Source organism: Mya arenaria, chromosome 5 (assembly GCF_026914265.1).
Source record: "Mya arenaria isolate MELC-2E11 chromosome 5, ASM2691426v1".
Lineage (NCBI taxonomy): Eukaryota > Metazoa > Mollusca > Bivalvia > Myida > Myidae > Mya > Mya arenaria.
The window spans coordinates 20,954,606-20,971,146 of NC_069126.1; the positions used below are offsets into that span (position 1 = coordinate 20,954,606).

The 16,541-nt window shown below is 33.4% G+C and overlaps 1 protein-coding gene across 2 annotated transcripts in view; it reads right to left on the reverse strand.

The window, feature by feature from the left end:
• The window catches only part of LOC128234759 (extracellular matrix protein A-like), a 54,550-nt gene that overhangs the window by 35,283 nt on the left and 2,726 nt on the right, over nt 1-16,541 (reverse strand). Inside the window, exons 1-6 of one of the 2 annotated variants that reach the window (XM_052949252.1) lie at nt 9,830-9,895; nt 6,885-7,094; nt 6,199-6,522; nt 2,876-2,995; nt 1,487-1,606; nt 380-523 (exon numbers count right to left, since the gene is read on the reverse strand). In XM_052949252.1, the coding sequence (XP_052805212.1) occupies nt 380-523; nt 1,487-1,606; nt 2,876-2,995; nt 6,199-6,522; nt 6,885-6,990 (814 nt within the window). In that variant the 5' untranslated portion in view covers nt 6,991-7,094; nt 9,830-9,895. Of the gene's footprint in view, nt 1-379; nt 524-1,486; nt 1,607-2,875; nt 2,996-6,198; nt 6,523-6,884; nt 7,095-9,829; nt 9,896-16,541 lie in introns of those variants that run through there. The other variant, XM_052949253.1, reaches the window with a different exon arrangement.

Below are 16,541 nucleotides of genomic sequence, written 5' to 3' on the forward strand. Positions count from 1 at the left end.
TTTTTTAGGTTGGAGCTCATCTGGATTTAACACGTTCTTATATTTAACATAAAATAATGAATTACAAAACCATGAGAATAAAACAAAACAAAAAATACAGCAACATAAAAACAAGAATTATCAATTTCTAATATTATAATTATTATTATTATTATCATTTTTAAAGCATTTTCAAAATACTGCAGGCTTTTATAATTCTGAAGGGCACACATTAAAATGGACACCATATGATACTTAAAAAAAATCAAAATGTAAACAAGTATTTCTGTGAATTAATCAAATCTTTCTGAAATAACTTCTAATAGTCTACAGAGAACATGAAACAATTAACAAAGTACAGACATTCCAAACAACATATAAAATATTGACTATCTCTTACCTTGACTCAGGACACAAGTGGATCCTGACTGTACGTAGCCGTTCTGACACTCGCACACGTAAGGCTGGAAGCTACTGCACTGGGAGTCGCTTGGTGCACATGCCTGGCTATTGCCAACAGGACAGCTACTACCGAGTTGTTTTTCTGCAAAAAAAACAACAATAACAAATGAATAAGAAATACAGGCTTTAACAAAAACAAAGATGATTAAAAAATGATAATGTATCAAAATAGTATTATTTTTCCAATGATCGGTTACATCTGGAGTTTTAACAAAAGCACTCCCATCACCATGCCAATGCTTATCCATTTTAAACAAGCGACATGACAGAACTTCTTTTAAATCATTTTGAAGCTAAACAAATTTTATTTTCTAACTCTGTTCTTCCTCTTTCCAAGCTGAACAATATTGGTACTTGGGATAAAAAATGATATGCTATTTATTTCATAAAAGAACCCTTATTAAATCAAGTTTTAATATTTAATTAAGACTTCAGCATAAAAACATATGTTTGTTTCCAGTTTCACAACGACCCTAAACCTTTGATTGCATTGAAAAATATGTTTTATCTCGTATCATATGTCTCATTAAGTTTCGGGTGGAGGTAAAGTAACCAACCAGCTACTTCTTATTCTACTCAAATTCATTCATTTTTCCTCATTTGAACCAGCTCAATTGTCATTTGAATCATCCAATTTGGCCAACAGCTTGTTCTGATTGAGAACACTGTATCATTTGTTTGATTTTTTTTTCTTTTGGAAGCTATTGGCTTTTAACAATACCAGTGATGCTAATACTGTAGAGAGAATCTTTAGCATTTAATTGATTGTTAGTTGTAGCAGAAAAATCTCAAGAAAAAGTTTGCAAAAAAAAAATTGAACCTCATGACCTTCCCTATTTTTTTTAAGCATGAAACTGGAAATAAGCATCATATCATTTATTTACACCTAAAGAAATTTACAAGAATAATTCAGAGAGCATTTATTGTTATTGTCTTCCTTTTCACAAAGTAGAAGTCTGGTAGACTGTCAAGCTGTAGGAGTCAAGACCCAAAATTTGGAGTCTCAGACTTCCATTAGTGATGAATCCCGAGATTAAAACCTTACTAAGGATACAGCTTCCTGAGCTGGCGTAGTAATTGGTGTTGCAGGCACAGATAGACTGGGAGTTGCAGATGGAGTTTGCGACCGGACAGCTGGAACTCGCACAGCTGTCACCAAGCTGGACTGGAAATAACAAAGGGAATAGTTGGTCAATATATCTATGTAAGTTTCTATTCTTTTATCACTTGCAATCAGAGGTAACAGTCATGTACTATATATATTTCCCTATATTTGATTTAATTCCTATTTTGAGATTATTACAAAAAATGTAAAATGTGCCAAATAAAACAGTCTACATTATAGGTTAAAGGCAGCATATATACATATAACAGCTCTTCCTGCTAGACAGTGAAACTTTGCCTATAGCTTCTTTTAAGTTGCGAAAGGCATCAGGTTTTCATTCAGTAAGTTATGTATTCTACAAAGTACGCTCTCCAACTTTCCAAGAGAGTGGTCAAGTGGTAAAGCATTTAACCCAAGAAGTCCTGGGCCCAATTTTTCTAAACTTCTTAAGCTTAACAGGCTTAAGTAGCTTAATTATTTCAATAAGCGGAAATATGTACTTAAATCGAATTTGGTTGAATGAAAAATGATTTATTGTGATAATCATAAGGCCTAAAAAAATATATGTCTGTTTCGGGTAACCCGACCCTACCTATAAAAATGTGCCGACCCTAACTATTTTTTTCCGTTTCTGAGCAAAAAAATACCTGTTAGCGAATAGAGAGTTACGAAGGGCGGATAAATGTGAATTGGACGATCAGAATTATTGTTTATATGATAAAACAAAGTCAGGCAATGACAGTAATGCAGGAAAGACTGCCTTGTGCAAGGAAACACTCTGAACTTACGACAGATTTTGAAAAAAAAAAAAAAAAAAATCCCTTCCTACCCTACCTAAAAATTTTGGGAAGGTTACCCTAAACAAACAATTATTTTTTTTGGCCTAAAGATAATTCCTATCAAAAGTATAAAAACTCTTAAAAAAGTTAATGTTATGCAAATTTATGAAAAACAAAAATAGTGTGAGCTTCGCTTAATCCTGTTATAAGGGATTTAAAAAGTTTCAAGAAATTGGGGCCTGTGGGCTTGCATTCACAAACATTCTGCTTCAGATTGCAACTCAGGCTCAGAAAAGTGAATTCTTAAATGTTTCAAATTATCTTCATTAAAACTATAAAGGCAAAATCTATATTCAAGAATGTAGAACAGGTTTTCAAACCCAGACACAGACATTTGTGAATTTTGTCCCTGGCATCAGTGCCCCATCAAGTGATCGTCCTCGTTGCCATGAAAACAGAGTTTCACTTTAATTGGCTTCAAACTATCTTAACAATTGAGTTTACTTAAAATGTATGGACCTTACTACCTGTAACATTGATTGGTACATACTCTGATTGCATGTGTTTCCATTCACTGTGTAGCCAGTTGAACACACGCAGATATTGTTGCTGCACCGGGAGTTTGCTGGGGAACACGATATTGCTGCACTGCAGGTCTGCCCAAGATTTGCTTAAATGGAAGCAATAAATAATCACATGATATTTGGCTCATATTGTTTTTCCACAATAATGTTTATCAATCCATTTTTGTTACATCACAGTTATATTATACTAATGCTTTTGAAAGTCATGTTTTTTGTTTCCAAAATTATTTGTAAAGAAAGAATCCTTTGATAGGAATTTGTGACATTTATAATATAATTGACATGCGTTATGTTATCTCATATAGGTAACAAGTAGAAATATTGCTCAGATTTTTCATTATTTTTACTAAAAAAACATCATGCCTGTCAAACTAGGAATTTCAGATTTATTTTAGCACTTATAATATTAATAGAACCATTTAAAACCAGGGAAGCACAGGTGCATTATTACGTATATTAACAAGAGCTGTCATAAGTAAGCGCACTTGACTATACGCCACTTTGTCTAACAAATGAATACAATAATGATGTTATATGTTCCTGTCAAAAGCAATAAAAAAAGTCAAATTGAAAAGTAAACAAGTTATGCTGCATTGCGACAAAACCAGGTTTTCAATGATTGACAGAAGAGCTTCAGCCTTTATTGTGAGGTTCATTTTTTATTTTTTTTTGTAACAATGACCATGATCTTGACTCTAAGAGCCCCAAATGCAATCCCATGGAAGTCCTCCATAAACTCTTCCTACATACCAAGTTTGTTATTCAGTACCAACAGGGTATCTACTTTTAGTAACAGTGGCCTTGACCCTAGGGGCCCCAAACACAATCCCACGAAACATTTCCATTAACTCTTCCTAGATACCAATTTCGGTCACAATATGTCAACCCAAACTAAAGTTATTCAGTACTCACAATTTTTCTATTTTTAGTAATTTTGACCTTGACCTTGACAATGACTCTCAGGGCCAAAACATAAGGCCTCTATAAACTCCCAAAAACTTAAACCAAACTTTATAAGTCCATCAAGCTAAGATGTAGTTATGTAACCTACTTGTGTGATGGCCGTAAACAACAGTTCTGAGTGAAGTATTAAGTCAATTAAATGAAAAAAATAAAAGTAATTAGTGAAAATCCAAACTTGCCCTGAAACTTGAATGGGACACAATGTGCCCAAAAACTTAAACTTCCTTTAAGTTAAGTCAATCAGGGGCCATAATTTGTATTTATGATAATATGGAGCTATGTAACCTTATTGTGTGATAGCCTTGCAAAACTGCATGATGTATTTAGTAAATTAAAGGAAGGGTATTGGATTAATATGTGAAAATGCCATCTTGCCCTGAAACTTTAACCGGACGCCCATGATGAGGCAGACCCCAATGCAGACAGGAGTTGTATAGCCTCCTTATTCTTCAAATAAAAATCAAGCTAAAAATGGCTTGGAAGGAGGTTTAACACATCTCGCAAAACAGTCATGCTATTCTTATACAGCAAGAATGAGTGAAGCATAATGATACTGGCACAACCCTTGCTTTCAATAATTCCTCAGTTGATGAATCTAAGGAAAATACTAGCTTTCTCAGAGAAATGGGACTCACCGAGGCAAAAAACAAAACTCATCTATTGTTGCTTTTTTCAGTCAAACTATTATTAAAGCTGCACTCTCACAGATTAACCGTTTTGACAACTTTTGTCTTGGAATGAGCTGATTTTTGCGTAAATGGCACTTTTCAAGACAAAAAATAATAAAAGTTTTCAAAACGTTCAATCTGTGAGAGTGCAGCTTCAAAGCCAGAGTTATGGGCCTTGATTACCAAGTTAATATTGTTCCAGGCAACATGTGTACCAAGATTCATTTCAGTATCTTGAGACTGAATCTTTTTTTCTTCTTTTTTATCACAATGACACCAATTACGACCAGGACACTAATTAAGGCTTTATTATTGCAAGTCAGGAGATAAAGTGTCTCACATAATAGGGAAATATGGACAATTATTAAGCTCAGCTATGAGCGGGAAGATTTAAATTCTTGTAAACAATATTTAAATGGGGCCATACTTGACTGTGATACATTTCAAGAAGGCGACCCTTCAAAGTCAAAGCTTTATCAACAGCTAAATGTAGGTAATAGAAACCTCCTGTTACACTGTATATAATTTCACCAGGGTATATTAGCACAATATAATTATGATTGGAACTATCTGGAAATGGAAAGATTCCGGAGGGACCAGCTAAAACAGTAGCTGTGAAAATGTGTATACGAGGACCATTCATAAAGTTTGCGGACAGGCTTTGTATTTTGTAAAATCGATATGTAATGTTAAACATTTTAACAAGTCACCTTTTCAGACCATTGAATAAAGAGATTGTGTACCTAAAACATATCATATTCGATTCAGCGTTGCTAAGGAATCTAAGTATGAGGAACATGGAACACTTTGAAAATGCTTTGGGACATGAAATACTTTAAACAGTATATTGAATGAAAATTGTTTACATAAATAAATGGTAGGTTGAATTTTGTCCTGTCTACAAAATTTACGAACAGCCCTCGTGGAGGTAGAAATCACTGGCATCTCGGGGATAAGGTCATTCTGGTTTGGGGTCAAGTCATAAAAGAAAGGTGTGTTAAAAACATGAGGGCCTTTCTTACCAACATCTTGTTATTTTTATTTTTTATCACTTACTGTATTGTAGCCAAAAATTTCCTTGTGACGAGCATGGTTCATTTATGACTCTATACATTACTGCTCATACTGAACTTCGCAAACTTAACCGATTGCTTGATAGCACTCAGGGATCCCAAAAAGACACATGCGAGAGTCTCCTAAAACGAGGTTTATTGATCCGGATTTCTTATCTTTAAATTTTGCAAGACATTTTGAAAATTGATATTTCTAGTGTTTTTTTACATGAAACAAGATGTTGTATCATTGTACAAGCGTATAAGAAAGGCCCTGCCATGCTAAAAATCTTGGGACAAAACAGAATCAAAACAAACCTTGTGTCACTGTTAAAAATAATGAATTTCATTTTCATTAAACAATAAAAAATATTTAGCAGAGAATGAACAACAAACATCTGAGGTGAAAGAAGAAAATTAAACAATCATTATATATAAGTAGTAGACATGAAAGATTGTTTATGTCATAACTATATTGTATGTCATATTCCATTTTCATATCTTTAAGCACAAAATTGACAAACATAATATATAATATGCAATAATTATCTTGGGTTTTGTTGTTGCATATGATCATAATTAAAAAGGCTGAGTAAAAGGATAAACCTTGATTTGTTGCGGTGATCACTGTATAAATGCTAGTGGTAGAACTAGACCCCTGGTCAGTGACTGTGCAGAAGAGGCGCTGCCCTAGATGACTCTGCGTGACAGTAAACGTCCCCTGACTGATCACAGACCCGTCAGTGCTGTCTGCTGTGCCAAATAGTTGTGTGGTAAACAGGCTTGCGCTTGATAACAGGTTCCCGCTGGTGTCTCGAATCGACCAAACAACACTTGCGGGGTCAGGCCCCGAACCAGTAACAGTACAGTTAAATGAAGACACGGACCCGGTCTGAACACTAACTGCATTCAACAAGACCACGGACGTGGCTGAAATGGTAATTACATTTATATCTGACAAGCTATTTTCCTAAACATTTATCAGGTCATTTCAACTTTCTTTGTATACAATTTTGAAGCTATTATTTAATTTATATGTTTTTCCCTATCTTTGGTACCAATGGTGGCATTGTGTTGCATTTACCATGAATGGCACTGAGTGATGCACTGGTCTGCCACTACCAAATTCATTATTATCTTTTTATATTGACTATTATCTTTTTTTATTTTTATTTTTACTATAATGGCATATGTTATCATGGAAACTCTAGTTAAGGGTATAGATCGTTGTTCAATCAACAGGAGCCTTAAATATATTGAATACACACATCGTTACTATTTCAAATACTTACTTATTGCATGAATGTGTGATAAACAGCTTAAAAACACAATTCCTAAAGTCCATGTCTGTGCTAGAACACTTGTTGATCTCAATTGGCAGGTCATTTTATAATCCATTTTTATGATGTGTGAATCACTGTATTGTACTATATAGCACCAGTCGAAAAAAAAACAAGTCGTGAAGTGGTTAAACCCGCATCTTTGAGCGAAAATCTCACAGTCTGAAAAAAAATGATATAAAACACTTCAATTCAAAATTGCATTATAATTGCCATTAATCTGGTTTACAGAAACTTTCCAATATATAAATAATGATACAATTCATGCCATACATTTTTAAATATACAGAAACATTAATACATATAGGATCTTTTAGAGTTTGTATTATATGAGGGCTGATCTTGAAGACAGGAGCAAATTGCTTCCACCAGTAATTACCTAAATGGTAACAATATAACATAGACAATGTGTCATTTTATATATTGATTGAAAGCTTTTTTTGTGGCGGATCCGTCAGTTCTAGTGGTAATTACACACTTGACTGTCAATCCAGGGGTCGCAGGTTTAATTCCCCGTCACATCACTAAAAACATACTAATTGTCTTCCAGGAGGGACGTTAAATGGGGGTCCCGTGTGACAGTGTTATACACTGGCCTATGTTTAAGAACCAAGGTAGCTCTAACAAGGGTTCATTCTGTCTGTGCACTTTGCTCCAAAAACCTAAATTGACTAACAATCTTAACAGAGGACTCGCCGAATGGGCAAGGACCGAGTGCGAGTCAAATAAGCGTACACACCACAACCTTTCTGTATGCAGTTAACATTTACAATCTCTTTGAACACAGAGCACTTTGATACCTTATTACATGAAGTAACAAGAGCCGTCGTAAGACAGCGCGCTCGACTACGCCGCTTTGACTTAGAATGCAATAAGGATGTAATAATACCAAGTTTGGTCTCTTTATGTCAAACCAAACTAAAATTATTCGATACATAAGGTGACTTTGATGCTGCTCTCCCACCAGCCCGCCAAAACAATGACGCAAGTCATTCAAATAACTTGATTTCCCATTATAAAAATGTGGGTAAGAATATACAAATATGCCTTTTAAAGGAAATTAAAATAAAAAAATCAAGGGCCATAGTTTGTATTTAGGCTTAAAAAGAAGTTATGTTTCTTGTTGTAAGATGGTCGTAAATAATTATGAATTTTACTAAATGCATTTAATGAACAGTATAGAAGTTTTTTTTTATTAAAATCCCAACTTGCCCTTAACTTTTACTTGCCTAAAACTTTAACCTAAGTCAATCAGGGGCCATCACTTGTATTAAGGATAATATGGAGTTATGTAACCTCGTTGTGTGAAGGTCCTGAACAACTGTGTGAAGTATTAAGTCAATTGAACAAAGGATATAGAAGTTATTTATAAATATTCCAACTTGCCCTAAAACTTTAACCTAAGTTCCATAGTCAATCAGGGGCCATAATCTGTGTAAAGAATAATATGGAGTTATCTAACCTCATCATGTGATGGCCCTGAACAACTGCGTGAAGTATTAAGTCAATTGAATGTATGGTATTGGACTTATAAGTGAAAATCCCAACTTGCCCTAAAACTTTACCTGGACGCCGACGCTGGGGCGAGTAGTATAGCCCTCCTATTCTTCGAATGGTCGAGCTAAAAAATGCAGCTTTATGATGTATAAAAAATCTGTAATCTGCCCATATTTTTGCTCTGCCTTATCGTATTGTGTGGGTTTTTTCCATGAAACTAGAATGATAAGGTGAGTGGAATTAAGAACTCCTACATGAATGTGGATTTTTTTTATTTATCTCATGTCTTATCTCATGTCTTTTTATGTAAAAAGATGTTGTTGCTCATGAAAACTGTCAATGTAAAATTGGATGAAATTTATTTTCTTTATTTCGTGAACAAATTTATATGCACATTCCTTTCAAATGTAAAACTGATCAGGTGTATTGAGTTATAATGCTGAGAATAAACTGCAAAACATTTCATAACAAGAATTTTTGCTCGATGTTCATATTACATTGATTTAAACATTTTTAATGTTGCAATATTCACCTTTGAGTTTCTAATTACCATACCCCAGTACATTATTAATGTTTATAAATACATCCAAATTTTGAAGAAATTGTTTCAACAGTCATTCAGTTTTGAGAGTTATGTTTTATATGAATTTTTAACATGCAAACTAAAAATCGTTATAAGTATTTAAAAACACAAAACTTTTTCTTTTTCAAAGTGCTGTAGTGTGTGTGGGTTAGAACCAGCCACCCGGTTAGCTCAGTTGGTTTGAGTGCCATGCTAGTGTTCCAGCAGTCATGGGTATAAGCCCCACACCGGGCTTTAACTTTTCCTCCCAGGTTTGCCGGCAGTCGGCAACATTTACTTGAACACATTACTGTCATATCTACAATCTGTTTCTTAAATGATCTTAAATAGGTGACTCTTTGAAAATAACATAACTAATTAATATTTAAAAACATAAATCTGTCCACGAACTTTAGGAAAATTATGAACAGCCCTCATACATTTATCCACATAGATACCTCCTTTTTTTCTCCGTTATGAATATTTGGGGAAAAAACTGTCTCATGTATTGTTCTTCTGTGTTTCAAAATTTTAAATACCTGTATGTTGAGCTTATAATGGCTTCAAAACTTACAAATACTATTTCCTCAAAGATACACAATATTAAAAGGACATAATTATAAATACATGTACAAATGAATGCTAACCTAAACCAGAAAAAAAATACTTATTAAAAACTTTTTTCTTTTTTTTAAAGTTGCGTGTGCTAAAGAAAATACTTAACCATACCACAGAATAATTTATCAAAAAAAACTTACATATATAACTGTACTTTCCTCATTTTTTTTTTTTATTTTTACACAAAAAGTCCAATAACAGTGTACATAATTTGTCTTACAGTTCCCTGACAACCTCCTGATCACAACAAATGTTCCCCCTGTAGGCGTCTGCGATACAAGTCTAGGCCAACTACTGTCTGTAATCCATTTGTATTAAACACACATAACATTCAATTTTAATCCATTTCCCAATACCTTACTTCTGTCATTCTATTTCATCCACTTTAATTTTCAAATCTTCTATTTACACAATATTCAGAAGGTGTAATACACCTACCTATTATTTAATTTTACTGATATCTGGACTTTTTCTTTCTTTTTAGAAATATGAATACTCTCCTTTCTGCTGAAAGAAGTATTGTTATGGCAAACAAATCAATTCTTTTGTGAAAAAATCAACAGGGCAATCAATTTCTTTAAAAAGATTTTAAAAGGCGATAAACACAAACAAATAAATTAATTGCTTATTCAATGTTAACAGATGCAAAAGGTTGAATCATTTATAATAAGTGCATTTCTTAAAATACAGCTTCTCAAATTCATTTAGAAGATTAATGTCCAAGTTTGAATTCAATATGAAAAAAAAATGTTGAGTAGTTCATTCAACTCCCCCACTCATGGGTACTTCACATGACTGTAAAAGCTCTGTTATTATTATTCCTATTTTAATTCTTTCAAATGTTTGAAAATAATTCAGAATTTATATTTATAATTTTAATATATGATTTAAAAATGTATTAAGCATTAGAACTAATTCACATCATTGTAATTGTAGAGAACAGATTTACTGGAACAAGGGGAATAAAACAGAAATAATGTTTTAGCAGAAGTACGGACATATAAACCATGGATTGGCAACTGCCCCATATCGGTGAAACGATAAGAAATAATAATTTACCCACAATCCTTAGCGCGCGCTCGGCAAATATCGGAAAATTCTGCCGAATCTCCGATATGTGATTAACGACGATCTTCGGTTATTTCCGGCAACTCTGCTTATAATGCCTTGTTCGATATAGATTTAATTATAATTAATAACTGTGATTTCAATCAGATTCAATTGGAATATTATCAACTCAAATGAAAGTACCGCGCATTTGAGTCAATTTTAAATAATGTTTTCCTACATGTATATATTCGGCCGATGTCTGACATCTCGAAAATGACCACACGGTAAGATCTCGGAATGAAATCCCACCGCACGCGTGAGTTTGAGATTATCGCATTAACACAGATGAGAGTTGCCAATCCATTGTTTATAGGTCCATGGCAGAAGTTATGTTGCTTGTTACACTTATGGAAGTTATGCCTACTGCTACTATTAAAGATGCACTCTTACTCCCAACTAAAATTTACTACAATTAATAAAATTGTTTTAATATTCCAAAAAAGGATGAATACATGTCAATAAACAATGGTTCTCATGAAGGATACTGAGTTGAATTTAAAAGAAATGAGTATAAAACACGGTATTTCTACCTCCGACGACAGTAAATCTTTTAGCATTCAGCAATTATTATTTATTTTTTTGCTCTTTCTGATATTAAATACATGGTAACAATCTTGTTATTAATATTTTCGATAAATGAATTATTTAGTAAGAAGTTTAAGGCGTATCAGTCAAAATTGGTGTTTGCTATACATGTGTATGTTTTGATTTTAAATATCAGTTAAGAGTGTCACTTTAACTTGGGTTCCAAATGAGTTTTATCTGAATACCTGAATGGTTCCAGAGTTATACCAAACTGTTTCAAATGTACACACCAAAGCCCTCAGACTACTGAAGTAAGAAACTATCCTTTGTGAAATAGAGGAGTTTAAAGAATATTTAAAACTGTGATGAAGAATCTAGTCAAGCTAGTTTTGCATTTCTTCAAAAGAATTAGTGATGTATGGTAATATTGATAAACCGATATATTGTGAAATAATACTGGTGCAATGCGTACCGCTACCAATAAACCATTAGCTGTAATATCTATGTTTTAATGTAAATTTAATTCAAACAAATCTCTATTCATTTTTGGCTTATTCCCGAAATTGAAAACGCTTATCTGTGAAATTGTTGACCAAAATTTTAGGTACAGTTTTCTATGATAGAGGCTATTATATAATGGTCCATCGGAGCATAAATGTAAATATTGATGGTAAAACACATTTAATTTGCCTTAAACTTTGAAACAAAATACTTGAATTTTATTCTTATACGCCAAGCATATTGAATCAAGCTATATTATTATGGCATTGAAGAAATATTAAAATAAATAATTGTAACAATTAATACACAAACATCATTATTTGTTCACTTTATCCATCACCTTGTTCTAGAAGAACTGTTTTTAATAAATCATGACAAGAGATCCCAATCGCTCAATTTGATCCTTTTCGATAGCTCAACTGGCCCGGGCCTGACTGCATGTCCAAATTTGAGGCAACTGTCACTTGCACTTGTATAAATCAATGTTATGATTGTTTGAAATATTTCAGTTTATCTACTTTTACAGAAAGTAAAAAAACACACTTTTAATAGATTTTTAGTAATTAATAATCTAAATGTTCAGTATTTAACAATATATCCCGATAAATATCACAATATGCTTTGGGAATTTTAGAAATTTAAATTGCGATGTGTATCACAATATGCTTTGGGAATTTTAGAAATTTAAATTGCGTTGTGTCTCACAATAAGCTTTGGGAATTTTAGAAATTTAAATTGCGATGTGTCTCACAATATGCTTTGGGAATTTTAGAAATTTAAATTGCGATGTGTCTCACAATATGCTTTGGGAATTTTAGAAATTTAAATTGCGATGTGTCTCACAATAAGCTTTGGGAATTTTAGAAATTTAAATTGCGATGTGTCTCACAATATGCTTTGGGAATTTTAGAAATTTAAATTGCGATGTGTATCACAATATGCTTTGGGAATTTTAGAAATTTAAATTGCGATGTGTCTCACAATATGCTTTGGGATATCGAGATACGCTTTGAGAATATCGAGATACACTTTGGGAATATTGAGCGCTAGATACACTTATGGAATATCATATCACGATACTTTTTTTCTCACAATACCCATCCCCAGTCAGCATTCTACTGAAGACGTTTTAAAGCAATTTATTTCATGGAGGAATACTATACATCATTTGATAAATACATAATCAGAGGTGTCAAATGAGTTGCCCATTTTCTGGAGTGGGTTATCTATATTTTGGCATGTCTTAATACGCATATCTTGTAAACGCTTAAGGTGGTGATAAACTAATTACACATATCATTTTCTTCGGCAAACATCAATCAATGCTCCCACATGATTTCTCACACAAAGTGGACCTGCTAGTTTTGAAATCATTCTTTTGAAATGATCTGAGTATGGTCAATATTTAATGCCACAGCCAGCCATCCAGTGGTCGAGAGGGCAAACTTTTAGATGTTTGCATTTGCGTTTACAATCGATCAAACCTGAAAAGCATTCATCCTGACCTTGCGACTATTTATGGACCATTGAATCCAATGGCAACTTAAACTCTTGAAAACATTGACAGGATTATTCAACCATAACATTTGAAGTTCTTTTGAGTTGGACTGACAGAGTTTTTTGTTGAATAAATGAAATGTCTGAATAAATAGGGGTGGGTATGAAGAAGAACAATATTTCTTGGATGAAAAATAACATCTAGATATGAGTATGAAACTGAAAGAACTTCTTCTTTGAATTGATTAAGAGATAAGATTCAATTTATATATATATATACACTAAACAAAATTCCTAACCGGCCACTAAGTAAAGTAACCTTCTTGAAAAGTGCATTAAGTATAATCAATATTCAGTTCAGTATTTGATATCCGCCCTCTCGTGGCAATATTCTTTGAAAAATTCAGCTAAATCGAAGCATAAATGGCAGAGAAAACACAGTTCATATGCGGTTACTCCTAAATCCAAAAGTCACAAGGAAAAGAAATAACAATGCAAATTCCATAGGGAATCAAAATTTTCATTGTTTTTGTATTTTTAGCAATCTTTTGACTCAGGTTTTGTTTCACAAAGATGGTAATGTTAAAGTTGACCATTCATTTGAACTAATTAAGCCATTGATGACTGTGTTTCAGTCTCACATATGATGTAATACCATTTTATAGTGACTAAGGGTGGTATTTTTCTTTTTTTCCTTTACACGCTATGTTAGATTTTGTGACTTTTATGATTGAGGGTGTTGTCATTTGAGACACTATATCTTTTTGACAACGCGAAATATGTGAACCAAGTTTTCACAGCATGTGTACGATGTAATGGTCTTTTTGTGAAACTAATTTGTAATTAGGCTTATTTCACAGGGAAAGGAATATTAGAAGATTACTTAGCAGGCCGGTTAGGAATTTTGTTTAGTGTATATATATATTCAAGATGAAGCTCAGTGACTTAAATGCTACAAATATAGATATTGTCTTTGTTAATATACATCAATGAGTTCCTGACTTATTATATAATTGTAATACATAATTAAGAAAATCTTTATTTCTGCCAGAGAAAATGTCCTTACCGTAAAATGTATGTCAGTTACAAGGCCAATGTTTAATTAACCCTTTGCATGCTGGGTAAATTGTCGTCTGCTCAAAATTTTCGTCTGGTTTATTCTAAATTTCTTTCAATTTACTTAAAACTTTGGGGATATATTGACTGAGTGGCAAACAGCTTGGAACCTGACCAGACGCCGAGTTACTCGGCGTCTGGTCTGGTTCCAAGCTGTTTGCAAAGCCTTTTAAATCGCCATCAGCAGCTTAAGGGTTAATTAATGTTTTAAAAAACACAAATGCAGAGAAGACTTGTTTTACTGTTTTTCAAACCTAACAAGAATAAGTAAGCGCAAATAAATTATGAAGGTCAAACACAAACAAAGTAACACAACCTGTATAATTTACATGAGTTTTTGAATTCCGAACTACCTACACATTTTTATACATTTCAACCCCAAGCACTTAAACTCATTTGTCCAAGAATTAAAAGAGATCTCTGACTTGCCATGCATATACAATATATGTACATAGTCAAAATTTGTTTAATCAGAAACTGTTTAAATATAATTATTGAAATATGTTTACATTCCTCATATGGAAGTCATTCTTAGCGAGGATTTGCAAATGTACTTCTTTTTCATTTTATATTTCTATTTTTTAATATATTTAACTAACTTGTCTTGAATTTGATTCCATGCCAAAGAAATGTTGTTGGTAAATGAAAAAAAAAATGTTGCATATATTTAATTAAAGTTGAACATTACTGTATATTTATCTATAGACAAATAAAAATAAGCACTCCTCTCTCTCTCAGAATTAAGCTATCTCTATTCAAAACTTAAAAAAATGTAAAATATGCAATAGGATTGGGACACAAGTTATGTATAACATTCAATAGTTACGGCCCACCACTTATGGTAGATAATGTTATACAAATCCAAAAAGAGTGGTCAACTTTACGAACAGAAAACATAGGTCTTAAAAAGGTGTTATTCAGATATATATTATTATATCAGCTTTCAATAAAGTGGTTATGTTATATTTCATAATACATCAGTGTAAAATCTTATCACCGAATTTGGCATTGTTTGCATAACAAATCATAAGTAATGTCTTAAATATCGTGAAAATGGTTTCCCATCATATTGTGTGCATATTTAAGTTGGTATGGTAGTAATACCTCTCAGTCGAATGTTTAAAGATGTTTATCTTTGATCAGTTGGAAGCGAAAATGATTGAAGTATTTATGTAGAAAAGGAAAGAATTTGTTTTAAATCAATCAATACTGATCAGTGAGATGGAACGAGTTACATGTATAACATGTATGAATGGGATGGGGTTTAAAGTATTTCACTAAACAGAAACTCATTACTATTACAGTATGTTATGGAAACAGAAGTATTAGATGCACAATATTTTATTCATTTAAAGTCATTATGTAAAAATGATATGTGCAACAGTGCAAGTTACCTTTTGCTATTTCCATCTGTCGGACATTTAGTTTAGGAATTTCAAAGTTATGAATAATAGAAACAAGCCTTCATGCTTCAAGCATTCAAAAAGTTTCAGTTCAATAGCTTATCAATTCTGAGATAAATAATTTATATAATGGTAATAAATGAAGTATTTTGTCATGTTCGGGTAGCTCGATCCAACTTATTTTTTCTTTTGTGAGACAGTGTATAGAATAATATTATGATGTTTGTGTTAATTTGTCCATGTATTTGATGATTTTGCAAATAAAGTGAAGCTGACAGAATTTTATGGTAATATAAAACTCGTTAAATAATTTTTGTTCTAACTAGAACAGTATACCCCCCCCCCTTCCTTCACCCCCGCCTCTGCCCATCTCTCCCTCCTCCTCCCACCCTCTCTCTCTCCCTCCTCCTGTCACCCCATCTCCTCCATCACATTCTTTTCCTCCTCGGAGAGGCGGCTCTCCCTCCTGTCACCCCATCCCCTCCATCACATTCTCTACCTCCTCCTCTCCCTCCTGTAACACCATCTCCTCCATCACATTCCCTCCTCCTCTCTCCCAACCCCTTTTCTCCGTCCTCCTCCTTCCTTCCCTCCCTCCTCCTTATTCTCTCTCCCTCCTCCTACTCTCCCTCCTCCTTTCTCTGCTCCTCCCCCTTCTCTATCCAACCTCCTTTTCTCCCTCCTCCTTCTCCCCCTCTCTTTCCTCCAGCCCTTCTCCCACCCTTTTCTTTCCCTCCTCAAGACCATCTCTCTCCTCCCTCCTTCTACCCTTTCTCACTC